The sequence below is a fragment of the Salvelinus alpinus genome, chromosome 28 (assembly GCF_045679555.1).
Source record: "Salvelinus alpinus chromosome 28, SLU_Salpinus.1, whole genome shotgun sequence".
NCBI classification, from domain to species: Eukaryota; Metazoa; Chordata; class Actinopteri; order Salmoniformes; family Salmonidae; genus Salvelinus; species Salvelinus alpinus.
The window spans coordinates 47,877,283-47,905,249 of NC_092113.1; the positions used below are offsets into that span (position 1 = coordinate 47,877,283).

Here is a 27,967-nt window from a genome sequence, read left to right on the forward strand (position 1 = left end):
TTTCTAGCTCCAACAGTAATACCTAACAATATGCTTGTGTTTCTAGCTCCAACAGTACAGTAATACCTAGCAATATACTTGTGTTTCTAGCTCCAACAGTAATACCTAATAATATACTTGTGTTTCTAGCTCCAACAGTAATACCTAGCAATATGCTTGTGTTTCTAGGTCCAACAGTAATACCTAATAATATGCTTGTGTTTCTAGCTCCAACAGTAATACCTAGCAATATGCTTGTGTTTCTAGCTCCAACAGTAATACCTAATAATATGCTTGTGTTTCTAGCTCCAACAGTAATACCTAGCAATATGCTTGTGTTTCTAGCTCCAACAGTAATACCTAGCAATATGCTTGTGTTTCTAGCTCCAACAGTAATACCTAGCAATATGCTTGTGTTTCTAGCTCCAACAGTAATACCTAGCAATATGCTTGTGTTTCTAGCTCCAACAGTAATACCTAGCAATATGCTTGTGTTTCTAGCTCCAACAGTAATACCTAACAATATGCTTGTGTTTCTAGCTCCAACAGTACAGTAATACCTAGCAATATACTTGTGTTTCTAGCTCCAACAGTAATACCTAATAATATGCTTGTGTTTCTAGCTCCAACAGTAATACCTAGCTAAATGCTTGTGTTTCTAGCTCCAACAGTAATACCTAATAATATGCTTGTGTTTCTAGCTCCAACAGTAATACCTAGCAATATGCTTGTGTTTCTAGCTCCAACAGTGATACCTAATAATATGCTTGTGTTTCTTGCTCCAACAGTGCATTCATACCTAGCTAAATGCTTGTGTTTCTAGCTCCAACAGTAATACCTAGATAAATGCTTGTGTTTCTAGCTCCAACAGTAATACCTAGCAATATGCTTGTGTTTCTAGCTCCAACAGTAATACCTAGCTAAATGCTTGTGTTTCTAGCTCCAACAGTAATACCTAGCAATATGCTTGTGTTTCTAGCTCCAACAGTAATACCTAGCAATATGCTTGTGTTTCTAGCTCCAACAGTAATACCTAGCAATATGCTTGTGTTTCTAGCTCCAACAGTAATACCTAACTAAATGCTTGTGTTTCTAGCTCCAACAGTAATACCCAGCAATATGCTTGTGTTTCTAGCTCCAACAGTAATACCAGGCTAAATGTTTGTGTTCCTAGCTCCAACAGTGCATTAATACCTAGCTAAATGCTTGTGTTTCTAGCTCCAACAGTAATACCTAGCTAAATGCTTGTGTTTCTAGCTCCAACAGCAATACCTAGCTAAATGCTTGTGTTTTTAGCTCCAACAGTAATACCCAGCTAAATGCTTGTGTTTCTAGCTCCAACAGTAATACCCAGCTAAATGCTTGTGTTTCTAGCTCCAACAGTGCATTCATACCTAGCTAAATGCTTGTGTTTCTAGCTCCAACAGTAATACCTAGATAAATGCTTGTGTTTCTAGCTCCAACAGTAATACCTAGCAATATGCTTGTGTTTCTAGCTCCAACAGTAATACCCAGCTAAATGCTTGTGTTTCTAGCTCCAACAGTAATACCTAGCTAAATGTTTGTGTTCCTAGCTCCAACAGTGCATTAATACCTAGCTAAATGCTTGTGTTTCTAGCTCCAACAGTAATACCTAGCAATATGCTTGTGTTTCTAGCTCCAACAGTAATACCTAGCTAAATGCTTGTGTTTCTAGCTCCAACAGTAATACCTAGCTAAATGCTTGTGTTTCTAGCTCCAACAGCAATACCTAGCTAAATGCTTGTGTTTTTAGCTCCAACAGTAATACCCAGCTAAATGCTTGTGTTTCTAGCTCCAACAGTAATACCCAGCTAAATGCTTGTGTTTCTAGCTCCAACAGTGCATTCATACCTAGCTAAATGCTTGTGTTTCTAGCTCCAACAGTAATACCTAGATAAATGCTTGTGTTTCTAGCTCCAACAGTAATACCTAGCAATATGCTTGTGTTTCTAGCTCCAACAGTAATACCCAGCTAAATGCTTGTGTTTCTAGCTCCAACAGTAATACCTAGCTAAATGCTTGTGTTTCTAGCTCCAACAGTAATACCTAGCTAAATGCTTGTGTTTCTAGCTCCAACAGTAATACCTAACAATATGCTTGTGTTTCTAGCTCCAACAGTAATACCTAGCTAAATGCTTGTGTTTCTAGCTCCAACAGTAATACCTAGCTAAATGCTTGTGTTTCTAGCTCAAACAGTAATACCTAGCAATATGCTTGTGTTTCTAGCTCCAACAGTAATACCTAGCAATATGCTTGTGTTTCTAGCTCCAACAGTAATACCTAGCAATATGCTTGTGTTTCTAGCTCCAACAGTAATACCTAGCAATATGCTTGTGTTTCTAGCTCCAACAGTAATACCTAGCAATATGCTTGTGTTTCTAGCTCCAACAGTAATACCTAGCAATATGCTTGTGTTTCTAGCTCCAACAGTAATACCTAGCTAAATGCTTGTGTTTCTAGCTCCAACAGTAATACCCAGCAATATGCTTGTGTTTCTAGCTCCAACAGTAATACCAGGCTAAATGTTTGTGTTCCTAGCTCCAACAGTAATACCAGGCTAATTGTTTGTGTTCCTAGCTCCAACAGTGCATTAATACCTAGCTAAATGCTTGTGTTTCTAGCTCCAACAGTAATACCTAGCAATATGCTTGTGTTTCTAGCTCCAACAGTAATACCTAGCAATATGCTTGTGTTTCTAGCTCCAACAGTAATACCTAGCAATATGCTTGTGTTTCTAGCTCCAACAGTAATACCTAGCTAAATGCTTGTGTTTCTAGCTCCAACAGTAATACCCAGCAATATGCTTGTGTTTCTAGCTCCAACAGTAATACCAGGCTAAATGTTTGTGTTCCTAGCTCCAACAGTAATACCCAGCAATATGCTTGTGTTTCTAGCTCCAACAGTAATACCTAGCAATATGCTTGTGTTTCTAGCTCCAACAGTAATACCTAGCAATATGCTTGTGTTTCTAGCTCCAACAGTAATACCTAGCTAAATGCTTGTGTGTCTAGCTCCAACAGTAATACCTAGCTAAATGCTTGTGTTTCTAGCTCCAACAGTAATACCTAACAATATGCTTGTGTTTCTAGCTCCAACAGTAATACCTAATAATATGCTTGTGTTTCTAGCTCCAACAGTAATACCTAGCTAAATGTTTGTGTTTCTAGCTCCAACAGTAATACCTAGCTAAATGTTTGTGTTTCTAGCTCCAACAGTGCATTAATACCTAGCTAAATGCTTGTGTTTCTAGCTCCAACAGTAATACCTAGCAATATGCTTGTGTTTCTAGCTCCAACAGTAATACCTAGCTAAATGCTTGTGTTTCTAGCTCCAACAGTAATACCTAGCTAAATGCTTGTGTTTCTAGCTCCAACAGTAATACCCAGCTAAATGCTTGTGTTTCTAGCTCCAACAGTAATACCCAGCTAAATGCTTGTGTTTCTAGCTCCAACAGTAATACCCAGCTAAATGCTTGTGTTTCTAGCTCCAACAGTAATACCTAGCTAAATGCTTGTGTTTCTAGCTCCAACAGTAATACCTAGCAATATGCTTGTGTTTCTAGGTCCAACAGTAATACCCAGCTAAATGCTTGTGTTTCTAGCTCCAACAGTAATACCTAGCTAAATGCTTGTGTTTCTAGCTCCAACAGTAATACCCAGCTAAATGCTTGTGTTTCTAGCTCCAACAGTAATACCTAGCTAAATGCTTGTGTTTCTAGCTCCAACAGTAATACCAGGCTAAATGCTTGTGTTTCTAGCTCCAACAGTAATACCTAGCTAAATGTTTGTGTTTCTAGCTCAAACAGTAATACCTAGCAATATCCTTGTGTTTCTAGCTCCAACAGTAATACCTAGCTAAATGCTTGTGTTTCTAGCTCCAACAGTAATACCTAGCAATATGCTTGTGTTTCTAGCTCCAACAGTACAGTAATACCTAGCAATATGCTTGTGTTTCTAGCTCCAACAGTAATACCAGGCTAAATGCTTGTGTTTCTAGCTCCGACAGTAATACCAGGCTAAATGCTTGTGTTTCTAGCTCCAACAGTAATACCTAGCTAAATGCTTGTGTTTCTAGCTCCAACAGTAATACCTAGCAATAGAAAACAATAGGCATATAATCCAAAAAGTCAAAAGAAAGAAATTAAGAAATATCAGAACTAGCATTGTCAGAGTCCGGAAGATACAGTGAGTTCCAAACGTATTGGGGCAGTGACAATTGTTTTATTGTTTTGTCTCTGTATTCCAGCACTTTGCATTTTAAAATGGTATGAGGTTAGAAGTGCAGACTGTGAGCTTTCATTTTAGGTTATTTTCATCTGTATCGGGTGAACCGTTAAGAAATTACAGCACTTTTTGTGCATAGTTTTGAATATGGAAGCCCATTCCTGCCACCCAAAAATAAAATACATACACTGAGTGTACAAAACATTAGGAACACCTGCCCTTTCCATGACACAGACTGACCAGGTGAATCCAGGTGAAAGCTATGAATCCCTTATTGATGTCACTTAAATTCATTCAATCAGTGTAGATGAAGGGGAGGAGACGGGTTAAGGAAGGATTTTTAAGCCTTGAGACAACTGAGAAATGGACTGTGCCACTCAGAGGGGGAACTCAATATTAGGAAGATGTTCTTAATGTTTTGTACACTCAGTGTATAGATACATATAGATCATACACTTGTAGCATTGTGTGGCGATTTCCATCCATCTACGGTGCAGAGAGCCGCACAGCAGGGCCGCCGGCAAACGTGGCGAGCTGGCATTTGCACCAACACTTTGGATTTGGTTTAGTACAAATTATTGACACAAAAGCGTTGAAAAGAGGGACAAAGTATTGTTGTTTTGACTGATTTGCCTCATAATTTCTTAGACAGTTTTTTCTGTTTTCATCTTCCTTAGGGCTTCCTACTGCCTGAGCTATGTTGTTGATGTAATTTGAGAAGAGCGTGGGACCGAGGATTGAGCCTTGGGGTACTCCCTTGGTGACAGGCAGTGGCTGAGACAGCAGATTTTCTGACCTTATACACTGCACTCTTTGACAGAGGTAGTTAGCAAACCAGGCCAAAGATCCCTCAGAGACACCAATACTCCTTAGGTGACATCATTGAGGACCTTTAAAGGTTCCAGTGACACATCCATAACCTGAGAGGAAACCAGATTGCATACCAGAGAGAATACTATAGACATCAAGAAAGCCAGTCAGTTGATTATTGACACGTTTTTCCAACACTTTTGATTAACAGGGTAAAATAGAAATAGGTCTATAACAGTTAGGATCAGCTTGATCTCCCCCTTTAAATAAAGGACGAACCGTGACTGCCTTCCAAGCAATGGGAACCTCCCCAGAGAGGAGAGACAGGTTTAAAAGGTCAGAGATAGGCTTGATGATGATGATAGGAGCAGCAACCTTAAAGAAGAAAGGGTCTAATACATCTGACCCAGATGTTTTTGGGGGGTCAAGTTTCAGGAGCTCCTTTAGCACCTCGGACTCAGTGACCGCCTGCAGGGAGAAACTTTGTAGCGGGGCAGGGGGAAAAATAGTGAGAAGCATCGGGTCTAGTCGCATTAGAAGGAGTGGGAGATGAGGAAATGTTGGACGGGCAAGGAGGCTGAGTCAAATAGGAATCCTGACTTAGTGAAGTGGTGATAGTTTACACCGGGCTTTTATAGACTAAAAAAAGAGAGTGCAAATGCATTAGAGCTGCCAATAGTTCAAAGAGGGCCATCATACTTGCTCATACAGAGTACAGTGTCCTGAACATCTGGCCCGTGATGAAACGTAATGTTATACAGCATCAGGTGGCTTCAACACAGTGGCAGCTACATTCACATCAATTACATCGCCATAGATGTAACCTATTGACTGTCATTGTAGAATAGGTCTATGGATAAAATGCATCCTCCAATTTGCAACGTCTTCCTATGTCCACACATATGTCCATGTCCTATGTCCACACATATGTCCATGTCCTATGTCCACATATATTATTCTCAAGAAAATTGTCCATTTTTAATACCTTAGGCGTACCTAATTTCAAAATAGGCCATCATCACTGTCAATCGGGAATTATAATTCTTCAAGGTTTTACCGATTTTAAATGTCCCAAACTCCTTGACATTTTGATATCAAATCACTTTCATGAGAATATGTTTTCAGATCTCGCGTGTCGCGACTAGAAATGACTGAGGATGTGTTTTTGGTGTAACGTATTATATATATATATATATATATACTACTATATTCGGTTCTGTTATGTAAAAATGTTTATTCATAATTCTGTGATCTTGTGAGACGTTGATTCAGCGCTAATCTAACTTTACTGAACCGTTGTGAGAAGTGACTTTTAATGTGAAATAATAATAAGACACATGGTGAAGTCAAGGCAATTTGGATCCTAGATCTCGTTGGTGTGATGATAAGTCAAGGCAGACACACGGCGAATTTGGATCCTAGATCTCGTTGGTGTGATGATAAGTCAAGGCAGACACGAAGGTCCATCCAATGGATCAGTTTGTTTTCACAATAGAGGTGTTGTGTTTCTCAGACACTAGGGTGACTTCCCTTTGCTAACGTCGTGCCTCTGCCTCTTCAGTTTGACCCATTTTCAATTAAGATACAAAAAATATATAAATTACACAGCAAAGAATTCGGCCAGCAGCGCAGGTTGGGAATGTTTTGTTTCATGAAGGCAAGCTAGTGAATGTGGAAACACCAAGTCTCGTAAAGAAAGGCGGATTGGAATGATAGTGGCTTCCTGCTTGCCGGCACACACACACACAACACACGCAGGAACAACATGCGCTCACAAACACACACACAGACACACAGAGCCTAGCTGAGTCTCAGCGACATGGGTGTGGCAGCTTGGAGTGTGTCTGTTCTGTTCGCTCACACAGCGCATGTCTGTCTACCTAATACTGATGCACACACAGTTACACACACACACACACACACACACACACACACACACACACACACACAACTACACACACACACACACACACACCTACACACACACACACACACAGGTACACACACACACACAGTTACACACACACACACACAGTTACACACACACACAGTTACACACACACACACACAGTTACACACACACACACACACACACACACACACACACACACACACACACACAGTTACACACACACACAGATGTCTACCTAATACCTTCAAAGGGCTGTTCTGTTTGGTCTGTCTGAGTGTAGAAAGCAGCTGCCCTCTGTCTCTCTATCCCTCTCTCTCCCTCTCCCTCTCTCTGTCTCTCTGTCTCTCTCTGTCTCTCTCTGTCTCTCTCTGTCTCTCTCTCTGTCTCTCTCTCTGTCTCTCTCTCTCTCTCTCTCTCTCTCTCTCTCTCTCTCTCTCTCTCTCTCTCTCTCTCTCTCTCTCTCTCTCTCTCTCTCTCTCTCTCTCTCTCTCTCGCGCTCTCTCTCTCTCTCTCTCTCTCTCTCTCTCTCTCTCTCTCTCTCTCTCTCTCTCTCTCTCTCTCTCTCTCTCTCTCTCTCTCTCTCTCTCTCTCTCTCTCTCTCTCTCTCTCTCTCTCTCTCTCTCTCTCTCTCCTCTCTCTCTCTCTCTCTCTCTCTCTCTCTCTCTCTCTCTCTCTCTCTCTCTCTCTCTCTCTCTCTCTCTCTCTCTCTCTCTCTCTCTCTCTCTCTCTCTCTCTCTCTCTCTCTCTCTCTCTCTCTCTCTCTCTCTCTCTCTCTCTCTCTCTCTCTCTCTCTCTCTCTCTCTCTCTCTCTCTCTCGCTCTCTCGCTCTCTCGCTCTCTCGCTCTCTCGCTCTCGCTCTCTCGCTCTCTTTGTGTGACCGACCGTGTCCTTCAGATTATTGTTGATCTGTGGCTGTCGGTCTAGACGGTGTGTGTGGGGGGGGGGGGCGAGTGGGAGAGAGAGGGTGTGTGTGTGCGTTCTGAGTGTCTGTCTGAGACTGGAGGTATTTACCTCTGCATTGTGGGAGAGAGAAAGGGTGTGTGTGGGTGGGGTGGGGGGGCTGCGGCGAGTGGGAGGGAGGGTGTATACTGTACTCTCATTGTAATTGTGGCGTTGGCTGTTTCTGTGTCTGGTGTCAAATCCAATTTTATTTGTCACTTGCGCCGAATACAACAGGTGTAGATCTTACAGTGAAATGCTGACTTACAAGCTCTAACCAATAGTGCAGTTTTAAAAATATATAAAGTCTTAAGTAAAAAATGTATAATTAAAGAGCAGCAGTAAAATAACAATATGGAGACTATATACAGGGGGTACTGGTACAGAGTCAATGTGGAGGCTATATACAGGGGGTACCGGTACAGAGTCAATGTGGAGGCTATATACAGGGGGTACCGGTACAGAGTCAATGTGGAGGCTATATACAGGGGGTACTGGTACAGAGTCAATGTGGAGGCTATATACAGGGGGTACCGGTACAGAGTCAATGTGGAGGCTATATACAGGGGGTACCGGTACAAAGTCAATGTGGAGGCTATATACAGGGGGTACCGGTACAGAGTCAATGTGGAGGCTATATACAGGGGGTACCGGTACAGAGTCAATGTGGAGGCTATATACAGGGGGTACCGGTACAAAGTCAATCCTTCCTCTGACACCACCTGGTATAGAGGTCCTGGATGGCAGGAAGCTTATTCCCAGTGATGTACTGAGTCGTACGCACTACCCTCTGTAGCGTCTTGCGGTCGGAGGCCGAGCAGTTGCCATACCAGGAAGTGATGCAACCAGTCAGGATGCTCTTGATGGTGCTGCTGTATAACCTTTTGAGGATCTGGGGACCCATGCCACATCTTTTCAGTCTCCTGAGGAGGAATAGGCGTTGTCGTGCCCTCTTCACGACTGTCTTGTTGTGCTTGGATCATGGTAGTTTGTTGGTGATGTGGACACCAAGGAACTTGAAGCTCTCAACCTGCAGCCCCGTCGATGAGAATGGGGGCGTGCTCGGTCCTCCTTTTCCTGTAGTCTACAATCATCTCCTTTGTCTTGATCCCGTTGAGGGAGAGGTTGTTATCCTGGCACCACACGGCCAGGTCTCTGACCTCCTCCCTATTGGCTGTCTCATTGTTGTCGGTGATCAGGCCTACCACTGTTGTGTCGCCGGCAAACTTAATGATGGTTTTGGAGTCGTGCCTGGCCATGCAGCCATGAGTGAACAGGGAGTACAGGAGGGGACTGAGCATGAATAGCATTCTCACGTAGGTGTTCCTCTTGTCAAAGTGGGAAAGGGCAGTGTGGAGTGCAATAGAGATTGCATCATCTGTTGATATGTTGGGGCGGTATGCAAATTGGAGTGGGTCTAGGGTTTCTGGGATAATGGTGTTGATGTGAGCCATAACCAGCCTTTCAAAGCACTTCATGGCTACAGACGTAAGTGCTATGGGTCAGTAGTCATTTAGGCAGGTTACCTTTGTGTTCTTGGGCACATGGACTATGGTGGTCTGCTTGAAACATGTTGGTATTACAGACTCGGACAGGGACAGGTTGAAAATGTCAGTGAAGACATTTGCCAGTTGGTCAGCGCATGCTCGGAGTACACATCCTGGTAATCCGTCTTGCCCTGCGGCCTTGTGAATGTTGACCTGTTTAAAGGTCTTACATCGGCTACGGAGAGCATGATCACAAAGTCGTCCGGAACAGCTGATGCTCTCATGCATGCTTCAGTGTTGCTTGCCTCGAAGCGAGCGTAGAAGTAATTTAGCTTGTCTGGTAGGCTCGTGTCACTGGGCAGCTCGAGACTGTGCTTCCCTTTGTAGTCTGTAATAATTTGCAAGCCCTGCCACATCCGACGAGCATCGGAGCCGGTGTAGTACGATTCCGGATGTGTGGATGTTGCCTGTCATCCATGGCTTCTGGTTGGGGTATGTACGTACGGTCAATGTGGGGACGACCTAATCAATGCACTTATTGATGAAGCCAGTCACTGATGTGGTGTACTCCTCAATGTCATCGGAAGAATCCCTGAACATATTCCAGTCTGTGCTTGCAAAACAGTCCTGCAGTTTAGCATCCGCGTCATCTGACCACTTCTGTATTGAGCGAGTTACTGGTACTTCCTGCTTTAGTTTTTGCTTGTAAGAAGGAATCCGGAGGATGGAATTATGGTCAGAATTGCCAAATGGAGGGCGAGGGAGAGCTTTGTATGCGTCTCTGTGTGTGGCTTAAAGGTGGTCTAGAGTTTTTTCCCCCTCTGGTTGCACATATAACATACTTGTAGAAATGAGGTGAAACAGCTTATCATGAGGTACTCTACCTCAGGCGAGCAAAACCAAGAGACTTCCTTACTATTAGATTTCGTGCACCAGCTTTTGCTTACAAATAGACACAGACCGCCACCACTTGTCTTACCGGAGGCGGCTGTTCTATCTTGCCGATGCAGCGTAAACCCAGCCACCTGTAAGTTATTTATGTCGTCGTTCAGCCACGACTCGGTGAAACATAAGATATTACAACAGTAAGTATTACAGTAGTGAGTGTAATTCTGACTCTGGTACAAGGATCGACCTAGCCAGGCAACTCTCCAAGCAGCTACGACCTAGCTAGGCAACACTCTCAGCAGCTACGACCTAGCCAGGCACACTCCCAGCAGCTATGACCTAGCTAGGCAACACTCTCAGCAGCTACGACCTAGCCAGGCAACACTCCAAGCAGCTACGACCTAGCCAGGCAACACTCCAAGCAGCTATGACCTAGCTAGGCAACACTCCCAGCAGCTACGACCTAGCCAGGCAACACTCCAAGCAGCTACGACCTAGCCAGGCAACACTCCCAGCAGCTACGACCTAGCCAGGCAACTCTCCAAGCAGCTACAACCTAGCTAGGCAACACTCTCAGCAGCTACGACCTAGCCAGGCAACACTCTCAGCAGCTACGACCTAGCCAGGCAACACTCCCAGCAGCTACGACCTAGCTAGGCAACACTCTCAGCAGCTACGACCTAGCTAGGCAACACTCTCAGCAGCTACGACCTAGCCAGGCAACACTCCCAGCAGCTACGACCTAGCCAGGCAACACTCTCAGCAGCTACGACCTAGCCAGGCAACACTCCCAGCAGCTACGACCTAGCCAGGCAACACTCCCAGCAGCTACGACCTAGCCAGTTAACACTCTCAGCAGCTACGACCTAGCTAGGCAACACTCCCAGCAGCTACGACCTAGCCAGGCAACACTCCCAGCAGCTACGACCTAGCCAGGTAACACTCTCAGCAGCTACGACCTAGCTAGGCAACACTCTCAGCAGCTACGACCTAGCCAGGCAACACTCCCAGCAGCTACGACCTAGCCAGGCAACACTCTCAGCAGCTACGACCTAGCCAGGCAACACTCTCAGCAGATACGACCTAGCCAGGCAACACTCTCAGCAGCTACGACCTAGCTAGGCAACACCCCAAGCAGCTACGACCTAGCCAGGCAACACTCCCAGCAGCTACGACCTAGCCAGGCAACACTCTCAGCAGCTACGACCTAGCTAGGCAACACTCCCAGCAGCTAAGACCTAGCCAGGCAACACTCCCAGCAGCTACGACCTAGCCAGGCAACACTCCCAGCAGCTACGACCTAGCCAGGCAACACTCTCAGCAGCTACGACCTAGCCAGGCAACTCTCCAAGCAGCTACGACCTAGCCAGGCAACACTCCCAGCAGATACGACCTAGCTAGGCAACACTCTCAGCAGCTACGACCTAGCTAGGCAACACTCTCAGCAGATACGACCTAGCCTGGCAACACTCTCAGCAGCTACGACCTAGCCAGGCAACTCTCCAAGCAGCTACGACCTAGCCAGGCAACACTCCCAGCAGATACGACCTAGCTAGGCAACACTCTCAGCAGCTACGACCTAGCCAGGCAACACTCCCAGCAGCTACGACCTAGCCAGGCAACACTCTCAGCAGCTACGACCTAGCCAGGCAACACTCTCAGCAGCTACGACCTAGCCAGGCAACACTCTCAGCAGCTACGACCTAGCTAGGCAACACTCTCAGCAGCTACGACCTAGCCAGGCAACACTCTCAGCAGCTACGACCTAGCCAGGCAACACTCCCAGCAGCTACGACCTAGCCAGGCAACACTCCCAGCAGCTACGACCTAGCCAGGCAACACTCTCAGCAGCTACGACCTAGCCAGGCAACACTCCCAGCAGCTACGACCTAGCCAGGCAACACTCTCAGCAGCTACGACCTAGCCAGGCAACACTCTCAGCAGCTACGACCTAGCTAGGCAACACTCTCAGCAGATACGACCTAGCCAGGCAACACTCCCAGCAGCTACGACCTAGCCAGGCAACACTCTCAGCAGCTACGACCTAGCTAGGCAACACTCTCAGCAGCTACGACCTAGCCAGGCAACACTCTCAGCAGCTACGACCTAGCCAGGCAACACTCTCAGCAGCTACGACCTAGCTAGGCAACACTCTCAGCAGCTACGACCTAGCCAGGCAACACTCTCAGCAGCTATGACCTAGCCAGGCAACACTCTCAGCAGCTACGACCTAGCCAGGCAACACTCTCAGCAGATACGACCTAGCTAGGCAACACTCTCAGCAGCTACGACCTAGCCAGGCAACACTCCCAGCAGCTACGACCTAGCCAGGCAACACTCAGCAGCTACGACCTAGCCAGGCAACACTCTCAGCAGCTACGACCTAGCCAGGCAACACTCTCAGCAGCTACGACCTAGCCAGGCAACACTCCCAGCAGCTACGACCTAGCCAGGCAACACTCTCAGCAGCTACGACCTAGCCAGGCAACACTCTCAGCAGCTACGACCTAGCTAGGCAACACTCTCAGCAGCTACGACCTAGCTAGGCAACACTCTCAGCAGCTACGACCTAGCCAGGCAACACTCTCAGCAGCTACGACCTAGCTAGGCAACACTCTCAGCAGCTACGACCTAGCTAGGCAACACTCTCAGCAGCTACGACCTAGCCAGGCAACACTCCCAGCAGCTACGACCTAGCTAGGCAACACTCTCAGCAGCTACGACCTAGCCAGGCAACACTCTCAGCAGCTACGACCTAGCCTGGGAGAGGGAGAGGAAAGAAAGCTCCAGAGACTGACAGAAAAGCTGCTGCTGCTACTGTGTGATGTGAAGAGGGATGGCGGGAACTGGGGGGACTTGGGGAGGGAGAAAAGAAAAGGGGAAGAAGAGAGAAAAAAGGGAAAAGAGGAGTGAAAGATGACAAACAGTTTTACCAACAGTTACACCAACAGTTTTACCAACAGTTACACCAACAGTTTTACAAACAGTTACACCAACAGTTTTACAAACAGTTACACCAACAGTTTTACAAACAGTTACACCAACAGTTTTACAAACAGTTACACCAACAGTTTTACAAACAGTTACACCAACAGTTATACCAACAGTTTTACAAACAGTTACACCAACAGTTTTACAAACAGTTACACCAACAGTTTTACACCAACAGTTTTACAAACAGTTACACCAACAGTTTTACAAACAGTTACACCAACAGTTACACCAACAGTTACACCAACAGTTTTACAAACAGTTACACCAACACTTTTACAAAGTTACACCAACACTTTTACAAACAGTTACACCAACACTTTTACAAACAGTTACACCAACACTTTTACAAACAGTTACACCAACAGTTTTACAAACAGTTTTACAAACAGTTTTACAAACAGTTACACCAACAGTTTTACAAACAGTTACACCAACAGTTTTACAAACAGTTAAACCAACAGTTTTACAAGCAGTTTTACAAACAGTTACACCAACAGTTACACCAACAGTTTTACAAACAGTTACACTAACAGTCACACCAACAGTTACACCAACACTTTTACAAACAGTTACACCAACAGTTTTACAAACGGTTACACCAACAGTTTTACAAACAGTTACACCAACAGTTTTACAAACGGTTACACCAACAGTTTTACAAACAGTTACACTAACAGTTTTACAAACAGTTACACCAACACTTTTACAAACAGTTACACCAACACTTTTACAAACAGTTACACCAACACTTTTACAAACAGTTACACCAACACTTTTACAAACAGTTACACCAACACTTTTACAAACAGTTACACCAACACTTTTACAAACAGTTACACCAACACTTTTACAAACAGTTACACCAACACTTTTACAAACAGTTACACCAACACTTTTACAAACAGTTGCACCAACACTTTTACAAACAATTACACCAACAGTTTTACAATGAGTAACACCAGCACTTTTACAAACAGTTACACCAACAGTCACACCAACAGTTACACCAACACTTTTACAATGAGTAACACCAACACTTTTACAAACGTAACACCAACAATTTTACAAACAGTTTTACAAACAATTACACCAACACTTTTACAATGAGTTACACCAACACTTTTACAAACGTAACACCAACAATTTTACAAACAGTTTTACAAACAATTACACCAACACTTTTACAAACAATTACACCAACACTTTTACAAACAATTACACCAACACTTTTACAAACAGTTTTACAAACACTTACACCAACAGTTACACCAACACTTTTACAAACAGTTACATCAACAATTACACCAACAGTTACACCAACACTTTTACAATGAGTAACACCAACAGTTACACCAACACTTTTACAAACTGTTTTACAAACAGTTACACCAACACTTTTACAAGCAGTTACACCAACACTTTTACAAACAGTTATACCAACAGTTTAACAAACCGTTACACCAACACTTTTACAAACAGTTACACCAACACTTTTACAATGAGTAACACCAACAATTGCACCAACACTTTTACAAACAGTTACACCAACAGTTACACAAACAGTTACACCAACAGTTTTACAAACAGTTACACCAACAGTTACACCAACAGTTTTACAAACAGTTACACCAACAGTTACACCAACAGTTTTAAAAACAGGTTAAGTGGTTTTAAGTGTGCCTTGAATTCTAAATAAATCACAGACAGTGTCACCAGCAAAGCACCCCCAAACCATAACACCTCCTCCTCCATGCTTCACGATGGGAAATACACATGCGGAGATCATCCGTTCACCAACACCGTTTCTCACAAAGACACGGTGGTTGTAACCAAAAATCTAAAATTTGGACCCCAGACCAAAGGACAGATTTCCACCGGTCTAATGTCCATTGCTCGTGTTTCTTGGCCCAAGCAAGTCTCTTATTATTATTGGTGTCCTTTAGTAGTGGTTTCTCTGCAGCAATTCGACCATGAAGGCCTGATTCACACAGTCCCCTCTGACCAGTTGATGTTGAGATGTGTCTGTTACTTGAACTCTGTGAAATATTCATTTGGGCTGCAATGAACTTATCCTCTGCAGCAGAGGTAACTCTGGGTCTTCCTTTCCTGTGGCGGTCCTCATGAGAGCCAGTTCCATCATAGTGCTTAAATGGTTTTTGCGACTGCATTTGAAGAAACTTTCAAAGTTGTTGAAACGTTCCAGATTGACTGACCTTCATGTCTTAAAGTAATGATGGACTGTCATTTCTCTTTGCGTATTTGAGCTGTTCTTGCCATAATATGGACTTGGTCTTTCACCAAATAGGGCTATCTTCTGTATACCCTCCTACCTTGTCACAACAAAACTGATTGGGTCAAACACATTAAGAAGGAAAGGAATTCCACAAATTAACAAGGCACACCTGTTAATTGAAATTCATTCCAGGTGACTACCTCATGAAGCTGGTTGAGAGAATGCCAAGAGTGTGCAAAGCTGTCATCAAGGCAAAGGGTGGCTACTTTGAAGAACCTCAAATATAAAATATATTTTGATTTGTTTAACACTCTTTTGGTTACTACATGATTCCATATGTGTTATTTCATAGTTTTGATGTCTTCACTATTATTCTATAATTTAGAAAATTGTTAGAATAAAGAAAAACCCTGGAATGAGTAGGTGTGTCCAAACTTTTGACTGGTACTGTATATATATTTAATTATAAAAAAGAAAAAAAGAAGTGTACCCTGTACTTCGGAGTGAATTTTTAATGTTGGTTGGTTACTTAGTATGTATAGTTTGTATTACATTATTAAAAGGCTCTCTGTGTAAACACGTTATAGTGTGTAGTTATTACATTATCAAAATAATTTTTGTGTGAAACACGTCAGTAAAGGTGATACGCTTCTCACTCTGGCTTCTCCTTGCAGAATGGGATAATGTAAAACTCTTACACAGCGAGGGCCTTAATTGAAAATTTCACTTTAATCTTAAATAGCGTAGCAAACTGTCCTTTCTAACTAGTGTCAGACCCTTTGAAGGTGAGGAGAGATGCTGGTGTTGGGCGATGAGACAAAATGTTATATGCATACTGATCATGTTAGGGCAATTCACCCTATTTTTTTTTTCTTGCCGAATGTCCCAAATCGCACCCTATTCCCTTTAATAGTGCACGACCGTTGACCAGGGCTCTGGTCAAAGGGAATAGGGTGCCGTTTGGGACGAAGCCCCTTCTCTTTCATATCCAAAGCCCCGAGACGTCTCCGCTCGCTGCTGCTGCAACATAAATTACAGATGAACCTCTTCTCCCTCCTCTACTCCATGTTCTCCTCTGAGGTTCTCTGTTTTGTTTTGCGTTTTTGAAAGTGAAATGATATTCAACATATTCAATGTATTGGCTGAGAAACCAGCTTGCAGTATGCAGATGAGTCTCTGTACTTTGAGGAGGAGGGAGAATAGAGAGACTTTGAAGAGGAAGGAGGGAGGAAGAGAGAAACTTTGATAAGGAGGGAGGAGAGAGAAGAGAGAGACTTTGATGAGGAGGGAGGAGGAGAGAGAAGAGAGAGAGACTAAAGAGGAGGGAGGGAGGAAGAGAGGAGAGACTGGAGAAGGAGGGAGGGAGGAAGAGAGAGGAGAGACTGAAGAGGAGGGAGGGAGGAAGAGAGAGGAGAGAGAGACTGGGAAGGAGGGAGGGAGGAGGAGATACTTTGAAGAGCAGGGAGGAGGGGATACTTTGAAGAGGAGGGAGGAAGAGAGAGTAAAGGGAGAGAGACTGGAAAGACTGGGGAGGTGGGAGGAAGAGAGAGGAGAGACTGAAGAGGAGGGAGTAGAGAAAGACTGGGGAGGTGGGAGGAAGAGAGAGGAGAGACTGAAGAGGAGGGAGTAGAGAAAGACTGGGGAGGTGGGAGGAAGAGAGACGAGAGACTGAAGAGGAGGGAGTAGAGAAAGACTGGGGAGGAGGGAGGGAGGAGGAGAGATCTATGCAGCAGTAAGTAGTACGTGGTTTTATTTTGTTCTCTAATTTTACAGAAAGAAGAGAATGATCTAGAAGTCAGTAGTATTACAGCTAGCCTGGTCCCAGATCTGTTGCTGCCGTTCTCAAGCCAAATGTCACAGGAGTTGACATGATAGCACAAAACAGACTTCCACCCAGGATATAATGTATTACCGCTAGCTAACTGGTGCCACACCTATGTTTTACTGTCTCTACCTTCACTGATAACGTGACTGGCTCATACTGTAATAACTTCTGAATATGGACGACTGGTACTGGACTTTGGTCTTCCGTTATTTCCTTTCTATCAGTCGTCTGACATCTGTCATCTTCCCCCTGAAACATAGAACTCAGATTGGTTTCATTAAACCAACAACAGTGTGATGTCAGAGTGGCGCGTGTTTGTGTGGTGTCAGAGTGGCGTGTGTTTGTGTGGTGTCAGACGCGTGTTTGTGTGGTATGTGTTGACTGTCTTTCTATGGGAGTCACCTTCAGTTTCTGTTTACGTTCGTGACTGAAACAGAACGTCTTGTATCAAGGGGCTGCATGTTTTGTCCTTTGTGTGTGTGTGCATGTGTGTGTGTGTGTTGTCCTACCTGCATTGTGATGTCTTTTTATCAGGTATGTGTTGGGCTATGTTCCAAATGGTGTCCTATTCCCATGTAGTGCACTACTTTTATCCCAGAGCACTAGATAGGGGATAGGATGCCCTTTGGGACCCATGTTGTCTATGGCGCTCTAGGACCAGCATCAACACATCCTATGTGGGCAGAAGAAGAAGAAGAAGACATGACCTTTGTTTAGCTGAGCCTCCGCCTCACTTGTCAGAGTAGGATCTTCTGCTGGTGCTGTGTGTGTGTGTGTGTGTGCGTGTGTGTGCGTATGTGTGTGCGTATGTGTGTGTCTGAAGGTGGGGGAGCTTTGAAGAACAAAAGAAAGTGTTTGAAGCAAGGGGGAAGTCTTTGTGTGTTTGAGTGAGAGACAGAGATATGCAGGCAGTGAAGTGTGTCTGTGGGTATATAGTGGTTAGTATCCTCAGAGGAAAACACTCCTCTCTCTCTCTCTCTCTCTTCCTCATCCTCATCCTCTTCTTCTCTCTTTTCCAGCAGGTAAGGGGGTGCCATGCCAGCTGCTGTTCCCCCTCTGCTCCCCCTCGCCACCTGCTGGTGGTGTCTGGTACTGCTGCATCTTCCACAGGCCCTGACCCAGCCCCAGCTGGACCCTAACCCAGAGAAGGCCTCTCCCGCTGGGCAGGCCTTCCCTCGCCTCTCCCTGGATGGATCTCCCCTCAACCACCTCCTCCTGGACCTCAGGTCTGGTCATCTGTACGTGGGGGCGGTCAACCATCTCTACCATCTCTCTCCTGACCTCCAGGTAATTACAATGTCTTTTAATCAACTGGCTCCAGTTTTTCCATAGTTATCCATCTGGATGTTTGGCTTATGGGATAGACTGAAATGCATAGAAATACAATGAATAGAACAGAGCCCTATCCTACCAAGCAGGTTGAGGAGTTGGCCAGGTAACGTTGGTCAACTCTGAGTTCAACTCGGGATAACCGGTACCAAGAAAGTGGCTCACTAACTTGCACCAGGGCAGGCTAACTGCACTATCCTGCATTCAGAACTAACCTGCGCCAGGGCAGGCTAACTCAGGGCTCACTCCACTATCCTGCATTCAGAACTAACCTGGTCCAGGGCAGGCTAACTCAGGGCTAACTCAATTTATCCTGCATTCAGAACTAACCTGCTCCAGGGCAAGCTAACTCAGGGCTAACTTGCTCCGGGGCAGGCTAACTCAGGTCTAACCTGCTCCAGGGCAGGCTAACTCAGGGCTAACTTGCTCCAGGGCAGGCTAACTCAGGGCTAACTTGCTCCGGGGCAGGCTAACTCAGGGCTAACCTTCTCCAGGGCAGGCTAACTCAGGGCTAACTTACTCCAGGGCAGGCTAACTCAGGGCTAACTTACTCCAGGGCAGGCTAACTCAGGGCTAACTTGCTCCAGGGCAGGCTAACTCAGGGCTAACTTGCTCCAGGGCAGGCTAACTCAGGGCTAACTCCATTTACCCTGAATGAAAGGACTGAACCACGAGTTGAGGACCAATGAAATCATATTCCCTCTATTCAATTCAATTCTATCTCACAAAGATTGTGTCGCCTTCCCCTTCATCCCCTTCATTTGATACTGATTTAAATATATTGTTTTGTGTTAAAAAATAGTAATTCAAAATATATACACATTCAGGAATTTTCCTGGCGTTGTAGTGCCTGGCTGGGCTGCCTAAGCGTTTTTTTGTCCAAACAGTGTAAGATAATATTTATTTAATACATTTTCGGGATGGAAAAACGCTTTCCGTAACCAGGTTGCCATCCAACCTTTTTATGCGAGTAAAGCACATGACGGATAAAACATTTAATTGGCAGGCCTGATGAAAACAGAAAATTTTTCTAGAAACTTTTCAAATGTCGACAGAACAAAATAATATAGGCGAAGGTGGGATTTCTCGCATTAAAATAATTAATGCGAGAAATATCAGTGGAAAAGCTTTTATGGGCAAATATTGATATAGTAACCATCATATCGTCAGGTGATAACGTCGTGCTGTCCTCCCACTACGACTCGTTGGGAGAGCATGCAGTTTATTAAACTACAGAATAAATTAAATAAATACATTCTGAGGAACTTCACAGGGTGGTGAAAGTACACGGTGATGATCTTGATAATCCTGTCCAATAAATATCGAGGGTCTTATTCTGTTCGATGATCGATGCTTGACTGCCGTTTGACAAATACAAATAATCCATAGTATTCTCATCATGTAGTAGGCTATAGGTGCCCTCTAGCCAACAGCACCTCATCATGTAGTAGGTTATAGGTGCCCTCTAGCCAACAGCACCTCATCATGTAGTAGGTTATAGGTGCCCTCTAGTCAACAGCACCTCATCATGTAGTAGGTTATAGGTGCCCTCTAGCCAACAGCACCTCATCATGTAGTAGGTTATAGGTGCCCTCTAGTCAACAGCACCTCATCATGTAGTAGGTTATAGGTGCCCTCTAGCCAACAGCACCTCATCATGTAGTAGGTTATAGGTGCCCTCTAGCCAACAGCACCTCATCATGTAGTAGGTTATAGGTGCCCTCTAGCCAACAGCACCTCATCATGTAGTAGGTTATAGGTGCCCTCTAGCCAACAGCACCTCATCATGTAGTAGACTGTAGGTGCCCTCTAGCCAACAGCACCTCATCATGTAGTAGGTTATAGGTGCCCTCTAGCCAACAGCACCTCATCATGTAGTAGGTTATAGGTGCCCTCTAGTCAACAGCACCTCATCATGTAGTAGGTTATAGGTGCCCTCTAGTCAACAGCACCTCATCATGTAGTAGGTTATAGGTGCCCTCTAGCCAACAGCACCTCATCATGTAGTAGGTTATAGGTGCCCTCTAGCCAACAGCACCTCATCATGTAGTAGGTTATAGGTGCCCTCTAGCCAACAGCACCTCATCATGTAGTAGACTATAGGTGCCCTCTAGCCAACAGCACCTCATCATGACAGTACCAGTGGGTTATAGGTGCCCTCTAGCCAACAGCACCTCATCATGTAGTAGACTATAGGTGCCCTCTAGTCAACAGCACCTCATCATGTAGTAGACTATAGGTGCCCTCTAGCCAACAGCACCTCATCATGTAGTAGGTTATAGGTGCCCTCTAGCCAACAGCACCTCATCATGTAGTAGGTTATAGGTGCCCTCTAGCCAATAGCACCTCATCATGTAGTAGGCTATAGGTGCCCTCTAGTCAACAGCACCTCATCATGTAGTAGGTTATAGGTGCCCTCTAGCCAACAGCAGCACCTCATCATGTAGTAGGTTATAGGTGCCCTCTAGCCAACAGCACCTCATCATGACAGTACCAGTAGGTTATAGGTGCCCTCTAGTCAACAGCACCTCATCATGTAGTAGACTATAGGTGCCCTCTAGCCAACAGCACCTCATCATGTAGTAGACTATAGGTGCCCTCTAGCCAACAGCACCTCATCATGTAGTAGGTTATAGGTGCCCTCTAGTCAACAGCACCTCATCATGTAGTAGACTATAGGTGCCCTCTAGCCAACAGCACCTCATCATGTAGTAGGTTATAGGTGCCCTCTAGTCAACAGCACCTCATCATGTAGTAGGTTATAGGTGCCCTCTAGCCAACAGCACCTCATCATGACAGTACCAGTAGGTTATAGGTGCCCTCTAGTCAACAGCACCTCATCATGTAGTAGACTATAGGTGCCCTCTAGCCAACAGCACCTCATCATGTAGTAGGTTATAGGTGCCCTCTAGTCAACAGCACCTCATCATGTAGTAGGTTATAGGTGCCCTCTAGTCAACAGCACCTCATCATGTAGTAGACTATAGGTGCCCTCTAGCCAACAGCACCTCATCATGTAGTAGGTTATAGGTGCCCTCTAGCCAACAGCACCTCATCATGTAGTAGACTATAGGTGTCCTCTAGCCAACAGCACCTCATCATGTAGTAGGTTATAGGTGCCCTCTAGCCAACAGCACCTCATCATGTAGTAGGTTATAGGTGCCCTCTAGCCAACAGCACCTCATCATGTAGTAGACTATAGGTGTCCTCTAGCCAACAGCACCTCATCATGTATTAGGTTATAGGTGCCCTCTAGCCAACAGCACCTCATCATGTAGTAGGTTATAGGTGCCCTCTAGTCAACAGCACCTCATCATGTAGTAGGTTATAGGTGCCCTCTAGCCAACAGCACCTCATCATGTAGTAGGTTATAGGTGCCCTCTAGTCAACAGCACCTCATCATGTAGTAGGTTATAGGTGCCCTCTAGCCAACAGCACCTCATCATGTAGTAGACTATAGGTGTCCTCTAGCCAACAGCACCTCATCATGTATTAGGTTATAGGTGCCCTCTAGCCAACAGCACCTCATCATGTAGTAGGTTATAGGTGCCCTCTAGCCAACAGCACCTCATCATGTAGTAGGTTATAGGTGCCCTCTAGTCAACAGCACCTCATCATGTAGTAGACTATAGGTGCCCTCTAGCCAACAGCACCTCATCATGTAGTAGGTTATAGGTGCCCTCTAGCCAACAGCACCTCATCATGTAGTAGACTATAGGTGCCCTCTAGCCAACAGCACCTCATCATGTAGTAGGTTATAGGTGCCCTCTAGTCAACAGCACCTCATCATGTAGTAGACTATAGGTGCCCTCTAGCCAACAGCACCTCATCATGTAGTAGGTTATAGGTGCCCTCTAGTCAACAGCACCTCATCATGTAGTAGGTTATAGGTGCCCTCTAGCCAACAGCACCTCATCATGTAGTAGACTATAGGTGTCCTCTAGCCAACAGCACCTCATCATGTATTAGGTTATAGGTGCCCTCTAGCCAACAGCACCTCATCATGTAGTAGGTTATAGGTGCCCTCTAGCCAACAGCACCTCATCATGTAGTAGGTTATAGGTGCCCTCTAGTCAACAGCACCTCATCATGTAGTAGACTATAGGTGCCCTCTAGCCAACAGCACCTCATCATGTAGTAGGTTATAGGTGCCCTCTAGCCAACAGCACCTCATCATGTAGTAGGTTATAGGTGCCCTCTAGTCAACAGCACCTCATCATGTAGTAGACTATAGGTGCCCTCTAGCCAACAGCACCTCATCATGACAGTACCAGTGGGCACACTCGCTATATAAACATGTTTTGTTAGAGAACCAACAGTAGAGTGTAAAACCCATTTCACTTGGAGTGTTTTATTCGGTACCTGAGAATTTAACCGCAAAAGTTATGCTAATGTGGCACTACGTCATCACACATTATTTTATCCGCAACAAGTCAATTTGATGGAAACATCTCTGGTGGGAAAATTCGCATATTGTTTTTATGCAGATTTTAGGGCCCTGGGCCTTGGCTCTCTGGGCCCTGGCTCTCTGGGCCCTGGTTCTTTGAGCCCTGGTTCTCTATGTACTGGTTTACCAGACACAGATTAAGACTAAATGGACTAAAAAAGCACTTTCAATGGAGATTATCCATTGAGCTTACGTTTTAGTCTAGTACTGCGTTTAGCCTGTGTCTGGGAAACCAGTCCTATATGTTGTCTGTGTTTATGTAAGAGTTTCTTTTGACCGGTTCTGTGAACGCAAACAATGGCTTTGTCCTAAAATGGCACCCTATTCCTTTTACAATGGACCCTTTGAGCCCTGATCAACAGTAGTTCACTCTATAGAGGGAATAGGCTGCCAATAAAACGAATCTGTTTTAATTTATACATTTCAGTCACTTAGCAGACGCTCTTTTCCAGAGCCACTTACTGGAGCAATTACGGTTTAAATGCTTTGCTCAAGGGCACAACGACAATATTTTTCACCTTGTTGGATCTGGGATTTGAACCAGAGACCTTTCGGTTTACTGGCCCAAAGCACTATCCGCTAGGCTGCCGGCCGCCCTACCCACCATTACTCTGTGTTATCTCTAGTCCCCTGTCTCTTGTGTTATCTCATTACTCTGTGTTATCTCTTGTCCTAGGTGCTGTCCTCCAGTCAGACTGGCCCCAAGCTAGATAGTCCTGAATGCCTGCCCCCCATAGTCCCCAAGGACTGCCCCACCGCCCGGGTCACCCCCAACACCAATAAGATCCTGCTCCTGGAGGAAGGCGTGGACGCGGTGGGGTCAGAGGTCGGGGCAAGGAGCCTGATCGTGTGCGGGACATTGTTCCAGGGTATCTGTGACAAGAGGAGTCTGGGTAATGTGTCCGAGGTGCTCTATCAGACGTCCAACCCGGTGGACACGCAGTACGTTGCCGCCAACGACCCCCGCGTCTCCACCGTGGGCGTGATCTTGAACCAGAAGGGGGTGGGGCTGATGCTAGTGGGGCGTGGCTACACTAGTAAAGGCCCCAGCGACATCCCACCAATCACAACGCGCCGTCTGTCCCCCAGCTCCTCCCCCGCCCGTCAGGCCTTCTCTCAAGACGAAGAACTAGGGAAGCTGGTCGTCGGGAGCTACTCCGAGTACAACAACAACTTCATATCAGCGTTTAACCACAGCGACCACGTCTACTTCCTGTTCTCGCGGAGGGATATGTGGCACAGGAAGGAGTACCGGACTTACGTTTCTCGTCTCTGCGCCGGGGACCGGAGCTTCTACTCCTACGTGGAGGTTCCGTTGGAATGTTCCGGCGGTTACAACCTCGCCCAGGGGGCTACCCTCGCCAAACACCAGGGGCGACCGGCGCTGTTCGTTGCCATGGCGGCGGGGCAGGCGTCGACGCCCACGGCGACCGGTCGCTCGGCGCTGTGTGTTTACGAGATGTCAGAGCTGGATGCGGCGCTGCAGAGGGCCCAGGAGCTGTGTTATACAGAGGGAGGAAGAGGAAGGACGGGACATGAGGAGGCATACATAGAGTATGAGGTGTCGTCCAAGTGTCTACGCCTGCCCAAGGTAACTAGAGACACACACACACACACACACACACACACACACACACACACACACACACACACACACACACACACACACACACACACACACACAGGTACACACACACACAGATACACACACACACAGGTACACACACACACACACACACGCACACACACACACGCACAGGTACACGCACAGGTACACACACAGGTACACACACACACACAGGTACACACACGGTTGACCACTCTTATCCGCAGCAGGTCAGTGTGTATGTTAATCCCCCTGATTGTACCAATATAAGTATTGATTAGATTAGATGTGTTACTATGCTTGGCTGGAACAAAAGCCTGCAGTCATCCCTGACCTAAACACAGGATACATCTCCTACTACTGAACCTAATGGAGCAGTATAGCAGCATTAAGCAGCGGTGTAACAGCGGTATAGCAGCATTAAGCAGCGGTATAACAGCGGTATAACAGCGGTATAGCAGCGGTATAGCAGCGGTATAGCAGCATTAAGCAGCGGTATAGCAGCGGTATAGCAGCATAGCAAGCAGCGGTATAGCAGCGGTATAACAGCGGTATAGCAGCATTAAGCAGCGGTATAACAGCGGTATAGCAGCATTAAGCAGCGGTATAGCAGCGGTATAGCAGCATTAAGCAGCGGTATAGCAGCAGTATAGCAGCATTTAGCAGCGGTATAACAGCGGTATAGCAGCGGTATAGCAGCGGTATAGCAGCGGTAAAGCAGCGGTATAGCAGCGGTATATCAGCGGTATAGCAGCGTTATAACAGCGGTATAGCAGCGGTAAACAGCGGTATAGCAGCGGTATAACAGCGGTATAGCAGCGGTATAACAGCGGTATAGCAGCGGTATAGCAGCGGTAAACAGCGGTAAACAGCGGTATAGCAGCGGTATAACAGCGGTATAGCAGCGGTATAGCAGCGTTATAACAGCGGTATAACAGCGGTATAGCAGCGGTAAACAGCGGTAAACAGCGGTATAGCAGCGGTATAGCAGCGGTATAGCAGCATTAAGCAGCGGTATAGCAGCGGTATAGCAGCATTAAGCAGCGGTATAGCAGCGGTATAACAGCGGTATAGCAGCGGTATAGCAGCGGTATAACAGCGGTAAGCAGCGGTATAGCAGCGGTATAGCAGCAGTAAGCAGCGGTATAGCAGCGGTATAACAGCGGTAAGCAGCGGTATAGCAGCGGTATAGCAGCGGTATAACAGCGGTAAAGCAGCGGTATAACAGCGGTAAGCAGCGTTATAGCAGCGGTATAGCAGCGGTATAACAGCGGTATAGCAGCGGTATAGCAGCATTAAGCAGCGGTATAGCAGCGGTATAACAGCGGTATAGCAGCGGTATAGCAGCGGTATAACAGCGGTAAGCAGCGGTATAGCAGCGGTATAGCAGCAGTAAGCAGCGGTATAGCAGCGGTATAACAGCGGTATAGCAGCGGTATAACAGCGGTATAGCAGCGGTATAGCAGCATTAAGCAGCGGTATAGCAGCGGTATAACAGCGGTATAGCAGCATTAAGCAGCGGTATAGCAGCGGTATAACAGCGGTATAGCAGCGGTATAACAGCGGTATAGCAGCATTAAGCAGCGGTATAGCAGCGGTATAACAGCGGTATAGCAGCATTAAGCAGCGGTATAGCAGCGGTATAACAGCGGTATAGCAGCGGTATAACAGCGGTATAGCAGCGGTATAGCAGCATTAAGCAGCGGTATAGCAGCGGTATAGCAGCGGTATAGCAGCATTAAGCAGCGGTATAGCAGCGGTATAGCAGCATTTAGCAGCGGTATAACAGCGGTATAGCAGCGGTATAGCAGCGGTATAGCAGCGGTAAAGCAGCGGTATAGCAGCGGTATATCAGCGGTATAGCAGCGTTATAACAGCGGTATAGCAGCGGTAAACAGCGGTATAGCAGCGGTATAACAGCGGTATAACAGCGGTATAGCAGCGGTATAACAGCGGTATAGCAGCGGTATAGCAGCGGTAAACAGCGGTAAACAGCGGTATAGCAGCGGTATAACAGCGGTATAGCAGCGGTATAGCAGCGTTATAACAGCGGTATAACAGCGGTATAGCAGCGGTAAACAGCGGTAAACAGCGGTATAGCAGCGGTATAGCAGCGGTATAGCAGCATTAAGCAGCGGTATAGCAGCGGTATAGCAGCATTAAGCAGCGGTATAGCAGCGGTATAACAGCGGTATAACAGCGGTATAACAGCGGTATAGCAGCGGTATAACAGCGGTAAGCAGCGGTATAGCAGCGGTATAGCAGCAGTAAGCAGCGGTAAGCAGCGGTATAGCAGCGGTATAGCAGCGGTATAGCAGCGGTATAACAGCGGTAAAGCAGCGGTATAACAGCGGTAAGCAGCGTTATAGCAGCGGTATAGCAGCGGTATAACAGCGGTATAGCAGCGGTATAGCAGCATTAAGCAGCGGTATAGCAGCGGTATAACAGCGGTATAGCAGCGGTATAGCAGCGGTATAACAGCGGTAAGCAGCGGTATAGCAGCGGTATAGCAGCAGTAAGCAGCGGTATAGCAGCGGTATAACAGCGGTAAGCAGCGGTATAGCAGCGGTATAGCAGCGGTATAGCAGCGGTATAACAGCGGTAAAGCAGCGGTATAACAGCGGTAAGCAGCGTTATAGCAGCGGTATAGCAGCGGTATAACAGCGGTATAGCAGCGGTATAGCAGCGGTATAACAGCGGTAAGCAGCGGTATAGCAGCGGTATAACAGCGGTAAAGCAGCGGTATAACAGCGGTAAGCAGCGTTATAGCAGCGGTATAGCAGCGGTATAGCAGCGGTATAACAGCGGTAAGCAGCGGTATAGCAGCGGTATAGCAGCAGTAAGCAGCGGTATAGCAGCGGTATAACAGCGGTATAGCAGCGGTATAGCAGCGGTATAGCAGCGGTATAACAGCGGTAAAGCAGCGGTATAACAGCGGTAAAGCAGCGGTATAACAGCGGTATAGCAGCAGTAAGCAGCAGTATAGCAGCGGTATAACAGCGGTATAGCAGCGGTATAGCAGCATCAAGCAGCGGTATAACAGCGGTATAGCAGCGGTATAGCAGCGGTATAACAGCGGTATAGCAGCGGTATAGCAGCATTAAGCAGCGGTATAACAGCGGTAAAGCAGCGGTATAACAGCGGTATAGCAGCGGTATAGCAGCGGTATAACAGCGGTATAGCAGCAGTAAGCAGCAGTATAGCAGCGGTAAGCAGCGGTATAGCAGCGGTATAGCAGCAGTATAACAGCGGTATAGCAGCAGTAAGCAGCAGT

General features: G+C 46.1%; 1 protein-coding gene across 4 annotated transcripts in view; it reads left to right on the top strand.

Moving 5' to 3' along the window:
• Positions 1 to 27,967, top strand: part of plxnb3 (plexin B3) — a 226,970-nt gene that overhangs the window by 93,642 nt on the left and 105,361 nt on the right. For all 4 annotated transcript variants that reach the window (XR_011671515.1, XM_071373333.1, XM_071373331.1 and 1 more), the window contains exons 2-3: positions 18,331 to 18,598; positions 23,764 to 24,678. Coding sequence is in view for 3 of the 4 variants with exons in the window: in XM_071373333.1 (XP_071229434.1) it covers positions 18,347 to 18,598; positions 23,764 to 24,678 (1,167 nt within the window). In the remaining variant the exon portion in view is untranslated. The remainder of the gene's footprint in view (positions 1 to 18,330; positions 18,599 to 23,763; positions 24,679 to 27,967) is intronic.